This window comes from Neoarius graeffei, chromosome 1 (assembly GCF_027579695.1).
Source record: "Neoarius graeffei isolate fNeoGra1 chromosome 1, fNeoGra1.pri, whole genome shotgun sequence".
Classification (NCBI taxonomy): domain Eukaryota; kingdom Metazoa; phylum Chordata; class Actinopteri; order Siluriformes; family Ariidae; genus Neoarius; species Neoarius graeffei.
Genome location: NC_083569.1, coordinates 107,850,197 through 107,864,317, shown reverse-complemented (window position 1 = coordinate 107,864,317; position 14,121 = coordinate 107,850,197). Strand labels below are relative to the sequence as shown.

The following is a 14,121-nucleotide window of genomic DNA, read 5'->3' as shown; positions in this document are numbered from 1 at the left end:
TTCATGTGAGGAAACCCACCAACATCCCAGAGTTGAAGCTGTTCTGTACGGAGGAACGGGCTAAAATTCCTCCAAGCTGGTGTGCAGGACTGATCAACAGTTACCGGAAACGTTTACTTGCAGTTATTGCTGCACAAGGGGGTCACACCAGATACTGAAAGCAAAGGTTCACATACTTTTGCCACTTGCAGATATGTAATATTAGATCATTTTCCTCAATAAATAAATGACCATGCAGAATATTTTTGTCTCATTTGTTTAACTGGGTTATCTTTATCTACTGTACTTTTAGAACTTGTGTGAAAACCAAATTTAAACACCACCACCAAAAAAAAAAAGTCAGGGATAGAAAATGCGGACTGAAGAAAGCAAATTGCTTTGTATTTCTTTGCTGTTAAATGTAAAATTATGTATCATAAAAGCAAGAGACAATCTAAAAATTAAGTAATATCTTATAGTCCTGGTTGTAATTATGACGTTAACGACTCTAAATTTGGCTTAACTGAACAACATGGGGGTGGTGTAGTGGTTAGCGCTGTTGCCTCACAGTAAGAAGGTTCTGGGTTTGAACCTCGTAACTGATGTGGGCCTTCCTGTGTGGCGTTTGCATGCTCTCCTCATGCTTGCATAGGTTTCCTCTGGGTGCTCTGGTTTCCTCCCACAGTCCAAAGACATGTGGATAAGGTCAACTGGCTACTCTAAATTGCCCATAGGTGTGAATGTGAGTGTGAATGGTTGTTCATCTCTGTGTTTGTCCGATTATAGATTGGCAACCTTCCCAATATGTACCTCATCCCTCACCTGAAGTCAGCTGGATTGGTTCCAGCTTCTCCTGTGACCCTGGTGGATAAGTGGTATGGATGAACAACATGGCTCCTACTCTCATTAGAATATAGAATCAACTAAAGTGAAGCTTATAAAATATAACTCTGACAGTTACTCATGTGCACAATTTAATGTAGCCATGAGATTTAAAAAAAAAAAAAAAGTCATGAAAATAGAATGCGTTTTAAAAAATGTGTTAAAAATTCAATCTTTGAGATGATCACTGTCTCCATGAGCAATTTCTCTGTTATTTAGTTGAATCATGTTTTCTTTTGCTTGGCTTTTTGATTTGAGTGCTGCACTGAAAAGCACCGAGAGAAAAAAAAATCTGAATAAATACTGAACCAGTCTCTTATATCTGCCTCCTCAGTTTCCTCACACCCACCAGTGAATCACACAGGGTAATATTTATGGCTTAAAGTGAGATGACCTTTCGATTTCATAAAATTGGTGAAATTTAGTTCCCTCTGAAATGTGGTCATTGTGATACATGTTAATTTCTGTAATATCTCACAAAATATCAGGCCATTCTGTGGCTGGGAAGTTATTTAATTTGAGGGGATTAAATCAAATAATGTGCATGAAATTGCTCGCTTGGTGCAGTCAGACAGAAAACAGTATGGGCTTTATAGATAATTGGGCTAATTTTGAGGGCACTGCTGGCCTGTTAGGGCGGGACGGTATCCATCCCACTCGGGAAGGTGCTGCTCTCATTTCCTACAGCATAGGTCATAGTCTCAGAACAGGCCTAGTTAATTTCTGACAATCCAGAACCAAGGCCAGGGAGCAGACGAACAGGCTAAACTGACTGTCTGCTAGCTGCACAGAGTCGTCACTCAGGGTTCACTATATCGAGACTGTCTGTTCCCCGAGCTCAACAAAAAAGTAGAAATATTCAGAGTTTGTTCCAGTAACCTAATCAATATAAAATTAGATCATACTGACTGTACAGCTGCTGCCAGCACCTTTGATCTAAAGGTGAGGCTATTAAATATTAGATCTCTTACATCTAAAGCGCTAATGGTTAATGAACTTACTACTGATCAGGAGTTTAATGTACTTTGGTTAACTGAAACATGGATTAAGCCAAATGAATGGGCAGCACGGTGGTGTAGTGGTTAGCATGGTCGCCTCACAGCAAGAAGGTTCCAGGTTTGAACCCAGTGGCTGGCGAGGGCCTTTCTGTGTGGAGTTTGCATGTTCTCCCCGTGTCTGCATGGGTTTCCTCTGGGTGCTCTGGTTTCCCCCACAACCCAAAGACATGGAGTTTGGTTAACGTGGGGCGGCCTTGGGCTGAAGTGCCCTTGAGCAAGGTACTGGACCCCTGACTGCTCCCCGGGTGCTCTGGTGTGGCTGCCCACTGAGTGTGTGTGTGTGTGCACGTTCACTGCTTCAGATGGGTTAAATGCAGAGGATGAATTTCACTGTGCTTGAAGTGTGCATGTGACCAAATAAAAGTTTCTTCTTCTTCTGAATATATATAGCATTAAATGAAGCGAGTCCTCCTCGATACAGTTATACACACCAGCCTCGTCTAACTGGCAGAGGAGGAGGCGTCGAGGTTATTTATAATGATTATCTACCGGTAGGTCAGGGCTTTTCAAAGTGTGGGGCGCGCCTCCCCTAGGGGGCGCCAGAGTTCTTCGGGGGGGGGCGCAACGTGAGGAAAAATAAACCAGAATAAGTTACTATTGCGGACATTTAGCGAACTTCAGCTAGCCTTTGCCAGAGACAAAATGGATCGATTTTTAGTACCTAAAGCTACAGTGAGTGAGGAGACAGAGTCTGGGCCAGGTAAAAAAAGAAGGAAGTATGACCATGATTATTTAAAGTTTGGATTTTCATGGACTGGATCTGAAGATGCTCCACTGCCACAGTGTGTTGTCTGCCAAGAGGTGCTAGCTAACGATGCTATGAGATGTTTAAAATGTGTAAAAAAGAGGTTTTTAAAAAGCACAGATGTTTAAAATGTGTAAAAAAAAAAAAGATGTTTTAATAAAGCTCATACATTTTAAATGTGTAAAAAAAGATGTTTTCAAAAAGCACAGATGTTTAAAATGTGTAAAAGAAAAAAATTAAAATGTGTACAACAACCATTTTTTAAAATATGAATGGAACATCAAGTATAGCAACAACAAAAACTGTAAGGGGGGGGGGCGCTGTTGTTTATTTGCTCTCTGAGGGGGGGCTGACTCTCCCACACTTTGAAAACCCCTGATCTAGGTGTAACACAAACCTAGATATAAATTTAATACATCTGAAGTTCTTCATACTCATATAATGTATGTAGCTTCGAAAAATAGGTCTACCCAGTTAATTCCATTACTTCTTGTTTACAGGCCCCCGGGGCCATATTCTGAGTTTCTTTCTGAATTTGCAGATTTTATTTCAGACCTGGTTATTTCCTTAGACAAAGCTTTAGTTGTTGGAGATTTTAATATTCACTTTGATAACCCAGAAGACCCTTTGACAACAGCGTTTGTGTCCATTTTAGATTCAGTAGAGGTTAAATCAGAATGTCATAGGACCGACCCATAATGGTGGTCACACCCTCAATCTAATACTAACATTTGGGTTAAACGTAGAAAATATAGTCATAGTTCCACAGTCTGAAGTTACCTCAGATCATTATCCCATCTCATTCAAAATACGTCTGAGTAATAATATATGCACCTCACCACGCTACTGTATTAAACGTACATTCACGTCAACTACTGCACAGAGCTTTGTAAATGATCTCCCAGAGTTATCAACTTTGGGTCACTGTCAGCCCCGGCAGAACTTGATCAGGCAACTGAATGCTTAGAGTCAACATTCCGCCATACCTTAGATAATGTAGCTCCTCTTAAAAGGAAAATGGTCAGAGACAAAAAAAAATTAGCACCCTGGTATAATGATGACACTCGCACTTTAAAACAGACCACTCAAATTGGAACGTAAATGGCGTCAAACAAAATTGGTAGTGTTCAAATTAGCGTGGAAGGAGAGCTTCCTGAAGTATAGAAAAGCTCTTAGTGCTGCTAGATCAACATATCTCGCCTCCCTAATAGAAGATAACAAAAATAATCCTAGATTCCTATTTAATACTGTAGCAAAATTAACCAGGAATAAGTCCACTATAGACACATGCACACCTGCAGTATGTACAGTAGTAGCAACGACTTCATGAATTTTTTTAAATGACAAAATTGAGAATATCTGATAAAAAATTCAAACTACTAATTTAAGGTCAGACAATGTAAGTGACCCTGTAGTTAACAATATAACTGTATCAGATCATCAATTAGAATGTTTTACTCCCCTTAGAGAAACTGAATTACTTTCATTAATCTCGGCATCAAAAGCCTCAACTTGTGTACTAGATCCCTTACCTACACGTCTATTCAAAAACAAATAATACCTGAAGTAATTGAACCGCTTCTAAAAATAATAAATTCTTCTCTTAGGATTGGGTATGTACCCAAATCCTTTAAACTAGCAGTTATCAAACCCCTGATTTAAAAAAAAAACCTGACCTTGATCGCTGTCAAATTATCAGCCAATATCAAACCTCGGCGGCACGGTGGTGTAGTGGTTAGCGCTGTCGCCTCACAGCAAGAAGGTCCTGGGTTCGAGCCCCGGGGCCGGCGAGGGCCTTTCTGTGTGGAGTTTGCATGTTCTCCCCGTGTCCGCGTGGGTTTCCTCCGGGTGCTCTGGTTTCCCCCACAGTCCAAAGACATGCAGGTTAGGTTAACTGGTGACTCTAAATTGACCGTAGGTGTGAATGTGAGTGTGAATGGTTGTCTGTGTCTATGTATCAGCCCTGTGATGACCTGGCGACTTGTCCAGGGTGTACCCCGCCTTTCGCCCGTAGTCAGCTGGGATAGGCTCCAGCTTGCCTGCGACCCTGTAGAAGGATAAAGCGGCTAGAGATAATGAGATATCAAACTTCCCCTTTATCTCCAAGATCCTTGAAAAAGCTGTGTCACAGCAGTTACGCTCATATTTACATTGGAATAACATCCATGAAATGGATCAGTCAGGATTTAGACCTCATCATAGCACAGAGACAGCACTGGTTAAAGTAGTAAACAACCTACTGTTGGCATCTGATCAGGGCGGGTTTCCTCCGGGTGCTCCGGTTTCCCCCACAGTCCAAAGACATGCAGGTTAGGTTAACTGGTGACTAAATTGACCGTAGGTGTGAATGCAAGTGTGAATGGTTGTCGGTGTCTATGTGTCAGCCCTGTGATGACCTGGCGACTTGTCCAGGGTGTACCCCGCCTTTCGCCCAGCTTGCGACCCTGTAGAACAGGATAAAGGGGCTAGAGATAATGAGATGATATATACATGTTTCGTTCTGCACTACACTGAGCCAAAGCAATGAAATCTCGTTCTGATGCATATTGTTTGATGCAAATCTGAATGACAATAAAGAAAGTCTAAGTCTAAGTCTTAACTCTGACAAGACAGAAGTACTTGTACTCGGACCACATGCAGCTAGAAGTAAATTTTCTGATTACACAGTAACTCTGAATGACCTTTCTGTTTCTTCACATGCAGCAGGAAAAAGACCTTGGTGTGATCAGTGACTCCAGTCTTTCATTTGAAACTCATATCAATAACATTACCCGGATAACTTTCTTTCATCTCAGAAATATTGCTAAGATAAGAAATGTAATGTCACTACATGATGCAGAAAAACTAGTTCATGCTTTCGTTACGTCCAGGTTGGATTATTGTAATGCCTTAGTGTCTGGATGTTCCAATAAGTGCATAAACAAGCTCCAGTTAGTTCAAAATGCAGCAGCAAGAGTCCTTACTAGAACTAGAAAATATGACCCCATCACCCCTGTCTTATCCACACTGCATAGGCTCCCAATCAAATTTAGTATTGATTATAAAATACTATTATTGACCTTTAAAAGCACTGAATGGTCTCGCACCACAGTACCTGAGCGAACTTCTGCTCCTCTATGACCCGCCACGCCTACTTAGATCAAAAGGCGCAGGCTATCTGCTGGTACCTCGTATAGTGAAGGCTACATCAGGGGGCAGAGTCTTTTCTTACAAAGCCCCACAGTTATGGAACAGCCTTCCAAGTAGTATTTGGGAATCAGACACAGTCTCAGCGTTTAAGTCTGTTTAGTCAAGCCTTTTGTTAATGGTGTTTATGAGGTAAAGGTGTAGATCTGGAGGGTTCTCAGACAGAGTGTTTTGGTAAACTGGGATGTATGGATGCTGTCAGTCCCCACTCGCTTGCTCACTCGAGTTTGTTGACTGTGTATTGGCTGGCTACTTTATGTCCCGGGGCTCCCTCATGCCTGTGTTACCCTCTGGCTCTCTCCTTTTAGTTATGCTGTCATAGTTAGTTGCCAGAGTCCCTGCTTGTACTCAGTACAATACGTATACTGTTCCTACTTATTCAGGTGACATTGGGCATACCTAACAACCCGTGTTTTCTCTCTCCCCCAGATCTGTCTGTCTGAGTTACATGTAAATCCTGAGATCGAGATGCTGACCTCTTCTGCTCCTCGGACCTGCCTGATCCATCCTGGTGCCCTGTGTCTGGTTGAAGTCTCATCGCATCGCTCCTGTGGAGGACGGCCCCATGTAGACAGTTGAAAGTCACACCTGGAGGACGCTCTGGACACTTACAGTAATGCTTTTATGGCTGAGGACTACAGTTGAGTTGCTAACTTTAGGATTGCAGTTGTCATGAACAGTTTTACATTCAAGTTTCCATCAATGAAGAGAGTTATAACATCAACGAAACTGACTTCATGTTAAAACTGTTAATGTTATAGTCATGTTGTCTGTTGTTGCCCAAATGAGGATGGGTTCCCTTTTGAGTCTGGTTCCTCTCGAGGTTTCTTCCTCGTGTCGTCTGAGGGAGTTTTTCCTTGCCACCGTCGCCACAGGCTTGCTCATTGGGGACAGATTAGGGATAAAATTAGTTCATATTTTAAGTCGTTCAAATTCTGTAAAGCTGCTTTGCGACAATGTTTATTGTTAAAAGCGCTATACAAATAAACTTGACTTGACAGAGGAAGTCTGTGTGTGCATGCGCAGGTTTACCTTCATATTTTTCTTTTGGGTTTTATGGCAGCTGGCATCCACAGTGTTACATTACTGCCATCTACAGGTTTACCTTTGACCATGCACTGACAGTTCCATCAGCCATCCATCCATCCATCCATCCATCCATCCATCCATCCATTATCTGTAGCTGCTTATTCTGTTCTACAGGGTTGCAGGCAAGCTGGAGCCCATCCCAGCTGACTATGGGCGAGAGCCCTGAACAAGTCGCCAGGTCATCGCAGGGCTAACACAGAGACAAACAACCATTCACGCCTACGGTCAATTTAGAGCCACCAATTAACCTAACCTGCATGTCTCTGGACTGTGGGGGACACCGGAACACCCAGAGGAAACCCACGCAGACACGGGGAGAACATGCAAACTCCACACAGAAAGGCCCTCGTTGGCCGCTGGGCTCAAATCCAGGACCTTCTTGCTGTGAGGCGACAGTGCTAATCACTACACCACCGTGCTGCCCCCAGTTCCATCATTCTGTCGCTAAACGAAAGTTGATCACACCAAGGTGCTCGCTGACCACCGATATTTATTAGTTTCGTCCTGCATTTCCTTTCCTTCGTATATAACATAACGTCTTTTCTTCTGGCTTTCCGTTACTGCAGTCAGTCACTCTTTCACGTTTCATTCGCACACTCACATCCTCCATTTTTCTCTCCTGTTTCAAATTTGTATCCCACAATGCCTTGCGCAAACAGGGAAAGCCCAGCATGTGATGCATGAGGTAGTAGCTTGAATTGGGTCATGGTGCAGCAGGAAAAAATAGCGGCGAATTTAGGACCACATGGCTCTAAACTCATTAATTGTTCTGTTAAAAAAAAAACTAATAAAATTGGAAGTCTGTGATTCGAATTCAGTAGTTTTCGGTCCACTAAACAAAAATAACTGGGTGTCAGGGAAAATTATTTTTATGACCTACACTTGAAAAATCTGAAAGGCAGTCTACCTTTAATATTGACCTCGAATGGTATTCCACAGTGTTTGTGAGTGCACTGACAGCTTAAAATGGATTTTACTATGTTTCAACCATTTTATGAAAATTCCACTTTTGTATTAAAAATGGAAATGTATAGTTATGCTGGACTTTTCTGTAATGATTTGTTAATATAAATGCTAACATCTCTAAATTATTATAATGCATCTCATAGTGTTCATAATTATCATTATACTAGCAGGTTACCCGGCATTGCCCGGGTTTTGCAAAATTCTTGGTTGCCCCCAGACTTCCATGTCAAATTTGTTGAAGCGCCATCAAGAAATGGTGATGTTAACCCAAGACAAACAATAATCCAAACATCCACCACCCAGGGGCCCACCAGGGACCCCTTGGGGCCCAAATATGGAATTTCTGAGTTCTGCCAAATTGTGGCCATCTCCTGTACCTACGTACCAAGTTTAATGAAGATCTGTCAAGAGTTTGTGTTGATAAATGTCACATGAAAGGCATTGAGGGAGGGGGTGGGTGGATGTTGTGTCCCCCAGGGAGCTCCCTGGGGCCCATACATGAATTTTGTTTATATCTGCAAAATTCCAGGTCACCCCTGGACCTACAACCAAACTCTTGTGGTTACCAGAGGACCAGCCCCCCACTGTAACCCTAGCTATGTAATAGGCGAGAGGCCAAGGGCTATAGAAACAGAGATCGGCGCTGCCTAATGCGTCATATGGTGCGGGAAGGACTTTATTGTAAAGTGACCTTGGGTTTTGAGAAAGGCGCTATATAAATTGAAATTATTAATTATTATTAAGACTTTAGACCCGGACCTACTTGCCAAATTTGGTGAAAATCCGTTGAGAAATGGCAACGTTAGCTCAAGACAAACAAACTTTGCTGCTTATTATGGGCAATTCCATGTAAATGTCAACCTCACCATGCAAAATTAAAGCAACATGTAATACATCAAAACCGCTCCCAGAGATCTCACCTAGGCCTGTATTTTACAGATGTGAATAAGTTGAACCAATTTGTAACCAACCTAATATGTCACTGTCAGTCTTTCTTTCTTATAATGTAAAACCCAAGCTAAAACCAACTTTGATGATGTACAATTCTATATTATTGCCACAAGCCACAGAAATGTATGCTAAAATCCACAAAACAGCAAAACAATAGCCATCCTAAATATTATTTAAGAACTTTGATAGTTTTAGCTGATATTTAGAGAGTTTTTCAAAGGGTTATGGTGGTTAAATTGCTGATTTTCTAAACATATGCCATGTCTATTTCAGACGCGTCACATCCATAACGGAATTTCGTCACATCCATAACGCTGACTTTTCCTTCCGAAACTCTGCATGAAATACAAAATATTTTAAACAAAGATTTTTTAATATTCACCTTGGACCCCTCTATCAAATGGATATCTCCATTTCGACATTAGGTTTACAATTTCACAGAGTTTGATAAAAATGTACAGTCACCCAAGAAAAGTGATACTTTTTCTGTCACATCCATAACGCATCTTTTATTGGCGTTTTCTGGCATGCCCTAGATGTACTATGGGAATTGTTCTTGTTCTATCACTTCTCCAGTATGGTACAGCTTTAAAATATGCAACACCTGTTTAAATACTGGGAGACAATAAAACATGCACTGGGTCATTTGTTGCCATTTTGAGTTCAAGTGTCACGTCCATAACGCTGGAATTGCTCTTATATAGATTGTGATTTATACTGTTTACTAATGTTTCTGGAAATTGTTTTACTGTTAATGTTTATGACAGGTATGTGTATGATTGGAAGAGGAGGGAGGAAGGGGTGGAGTCAGGTGAGGTCACTAGCGATGAAGTAGGTACAGAAGAATTGTGAAAATCAGAATGTCAAGGGCATAGTCGCTCATCTGGCCTGCCATCAAAACAACCATGACGACCAAAACATCAAACAGAACTGAAATGTGACGATGCAAGAGAGGACCAACCTCCACGACAAATTGTTTACAACAGGAAAACCAACAAAAGGACTAAATTTTCTTCCCTCAGGGAACATCAACCCAAAACAATCAATCAGAACTGAATTCGCATGGTAAATGATACAATTCTAGTCAGAAGAGAATTAGTTAAGTTGGCCTAATTACTAATTTGTTAGCAAAATAATTGACAATACAATGACCAAGTGTTGTGCAGAAGGTCCAGTTCTTTCAAATAAAACAACCAGAACTGAAATCCATTCAGAACTGTGGGAGGAGGCACAATTTAACTGAAAATAAACAAAGTTGTAAACAAATCGTTTACAACAAGAAAATTAACAAACAACAGAGTTTTGTTCCTCAAGGGAAGAGCTACCCAAAACATTGATCAGAACTGGAATCAGCTAGAACAGATCCATCCATTATCTGTAGCCACTTATCCTGTCCTACAGGATCGCAGGCAAGCTGGAGCCTATTCCAACTGACTACGAGCGAAAGGTGGGGTACACCCTGGACAAGTCGCCAGGTCATCAGGGCTGACACAGACAACCATTCATACTCACGGTCAATTTAGAGCCACCAATTAGCCTAACCTGCATGCCTTTGGACTGTGGGGAAAACCGGAGCAAACCCATGCGGACACGGGGAGAACATGCAAACACCACACAGAAAGGCCCTTGTCGGCCGCTGGGCTCAAACCCAGGACCTTCTTGCTGTGAGGCGACAGTACTAACCACTACACCACCATGCCGCCAGCTAGAACAGATATCATTCTCAAATAGATCATTGAGATCCTGTAGGGTAAATATATGGACAAAAACACCAATACAGCTCAAATTTGGATAGAAATACAGAAAAAACACAAACTACCAAACTCCATATCAGCCTTAACGGCAACTAAATTCACTCCCATTTTACACTGCTACAATTGGACGCAGGCTTCAAACACTGGGCTAGATATGGTCTTCTTTACATCCACCAGCTAGTTCAATCAAATGGCATAAAGTCATTGATAAAATTCGCTCACCATCTGCAATAGAACAGTATTTCATTGGGGTTCAACTTGGTATTTATGGGAGAAAGACTATTTCTAGTCTTTACAATAGTCTCCAGAGTATGGAGAAACATGATACTCTGTACATTAAAACAAAATGGGAAGCAGAGCTTAAACAGGATATCTCTCTGGAAACCTGGGCAGAAATTTGCTCTGAAACACACAAGGTGACTTGCTCCAATAGTGGAGAGAATTCAAATGGAAAATGATAGATACTTCAGGAGACCGCACATAACAGGAACGTATGGAACATCAGCCACCAGTAATTGTTGGAGGAACTGTGGAGAAACTGACTCAAACTTTGTTCATACTGTTTGGTCTTGTGAGAAACTGAAGAAATACTGGAATGATATTTACTCAGTACTGGTCGATATTTTTAGAATAGAGATCCCCCAAGCTCCACTGGTTGCTTTGTTGGGAGTTGCCCTTCAGAGCTTTGAGCATAGGGATGATATGTACTTTCTGCAAATCCTCCTGTCATCCAGCAGCCATTAAGGGAATCACTGTAAATTGGCTGAAGCCCACTGTCCCAACATTTTAGTTGTGGAAGGAGTGGGTATGGGAGCTTTATAGAATGGAACACATAACTCACAAATTGAGGCTCCAGAGGGAGAAACTCTTGAAGAGAGGGAGCCCGGTCTTGCGAATAATGTTTTAAGACAAGAGAGCAAGTCATCCCCCTGCCCACTCGTCCCCTTTTTTTCGGACAAGAGGCGAAACGTCTTCAAGACTTTTGAAGCAAGTCCAGTTGCTCTCTTCTACCAACCACAGATTACTATGTACCTGGACGACTGAGTATCTTCACAGATATGTTTCTACGCACTTTGGGATGAGTTCCCTTCGACTAGTGCGGGAGTATGAGAGGACTTCCAGAAAACTGGCAGACATCTTAGCCAGAGAGGATCGTTCATTTTTGTCAACCTGGAACGACCATCACTGAACAGAGGTGGGTGTCTATGACCTCTATCAGCCACCTTCAATGCAGCAATCAGCATTCTGATTCGGATTCTATGATGATCCATGAGAGGATAAATACTTGATACTCCCTATTAGACAGACAGAACTGAGGATGCCTTTCGGACGAGAGGCGAAACGTCTTCAAGACTTTTCAAGCAAGTCCAGTTGCTCTCTTCTACCAACCACAGATTACGCTTCCCCTTTTTTTTGTCATGTTTTGTTTTACTACTGTCTTATGTGTGTGTGAGTATATATGCTGTAGATTTTTCATCTTGTCATTTTAGTAACTCCAATTTCGTGTTTCTGAATGTTTGTGCTGACTGTCTATGATCATAAGTTCAAAAAAAAAAAAAAAGAACTGGAATCAGATGAGAAATGATAGAGGAGATAAAATTGTAGTAAGGTCTGGAAAATTCATTAATTTGGCCTAATTATTAACTCGTTAGCAAAAAATTTGACAAAACAATGACCAAGTTTTATGCGTAGTGATGAGTTCTTTCAAACAAAACAATCAGAACAGAAATCCGTGGAAAACTGATGGAGGAGATACGATTTAACTGAATCGTGTATGACGGACGCCATACCATGGCAATAGCTAATCGGCCTCGTAGACAGACGAGCTAACTATTATGGAAACCATCAGCATTTCACATTCCAGATGTATTTTGGATTACTGGAGGCAATATGTTTTGACATTTGTGGCCATTTTTCCACAATAAACAAGTCTGATCGATCACATTCAACCGCTCGTCAGCTGAACACCCTGCTCCATTAGACACAGTGATGGTTTAAAACCTTTTGAAAACCGTCAGTAACATAATGTGGTTACATCAAACTGGCAGACAGTTGTCAGTGTTGTCAATATGTTACAGGTGCAACCATTAAGCAAACTCACATTTTATATAAAAGAGCATTTCCTCATTCTTTTAGGTCGTGAGATCTAACATGCACCACAGATTGAGCTCATTAATAATATACAGTACTGTGCAAAAGTCTTCAGCCACCTATTTTTTTCCATGCAAACTTTGTTATTGACTTATATTTTACGACTTCTACATTATCAAGTCAAGACATTACAAAATCATTTTAGAGTTCCAAACGTTCGGTTTTTTGTTTGTTTTTTTCATCACAGAAAAGTTTGTATCTGAGCAGCATATTCCATAAGAGCCCACTTTTCAGATTAAAAAAAGAAAACAATGAAGGCTACTGGGTTTTGGTGCAAAATGAAGAAGCAAATGCGACAGTCAAAGGTGTCCAGAAGATCTGTGGCTGGTTCTGTAAGATGCTCAGTAAAACCTACAGCTCATTTCCGCATAAAACTGCACTCATTGGACCTGAGACTACTATACAATTTTTTTTTAAACAAAGGGTCATCTTACACTAAACACTGACTGTATTATATTGATTTATAATGGCTTACTGATTACTGTTTATAGTATTTTTAAGCCATTTTTGGCCGACAGCATTTCTTCACGTGTCTAAGACTTTTGCGCAGTACTGTGTGTCTCCAGTCGTAGCTGTCTCACCCTGAGGATCCACATCTTTAGCCAGTTTGAGGGCGTCGGAGTTGGCCAGGTCAGTGTTGGCGGGTGTGACGGCAAGGATGAGGCAGCTCTCTCGGCTGATGAATTGCATGATCATGTCACGGATCTGCTGCTCGATGTCTGGAGGCTGGTCTCCCACGGGCACCTTGGTGATCCCCGGCAGATCGATCAAAGTCAGATTCAACACTGCACACATGAAAGGAGATCCTCATTTCAATTTATTACCCAATTACATTTATTTTACCAGCTTTCTGACTCAGCAGTGTAACACAACAACCGATGTCTAGGCTCTGGACACCTGATGAGTAAAACAAGCATCGGCATTGGCAAATTTATACAACCTGAACTGGATTTGAGGTAACATTATGGTGTTATAAAATGGCATAATATAATACAGATTGCTAACATATACCATTGAAATATTCAAGCCTTATTTATTTATTGAATAATTTATAAATCTGGGCGGCACGGTGGTGTAGTGGTTAGCGCTGTCACCTCACAGCAAGAAGGTCCTGGGTTCGAGCCCCGGGGCCGGCGAGGGCCTTTCTGTGTGGAGTTTGCATGTTCTCCCCGTGTCCGCGTGGGTTTCCTCCGGGTGCTCCGGTTTCCCCCACAGTCCAAAGACATGCAGGTTAGGTTAACTGGTGACTCTAAATTGACCGTAGGTGTGAATGTGAGTGTGAATGGTTGTCTGTGTCTATGTGTCGGCCCTGTGATGACCTGGCGACTTGTCCAGGGTGTACCCCGCCTTTCGCCCATAG

The 14,121-nt window shown here is 41.7% G+C and overlaps 1 protein-coding gene across 1 annotated transcript in view; it reads right to left on the bottom strand.

Annotated features, from left to right (window-relative positions):
- The window catches only part of dnm3b (dynamin 3b), a 98,390-nt gene that overhangs the window by 68,700 nt on the left and 15,569 nt on the right, over positions 1-14,121 (bottom strand). Inside the window, exon 4 of the mRNA XM_060914232.1 lies at positions 13,343-13,546. Coding sequence (XP_060770215.1) covers positions 13,343-13,546 — 204 coding nt within the window. The remainder of the gene's footprint in view (positions 1-13,342; positions 13,547-14,121) is intronic.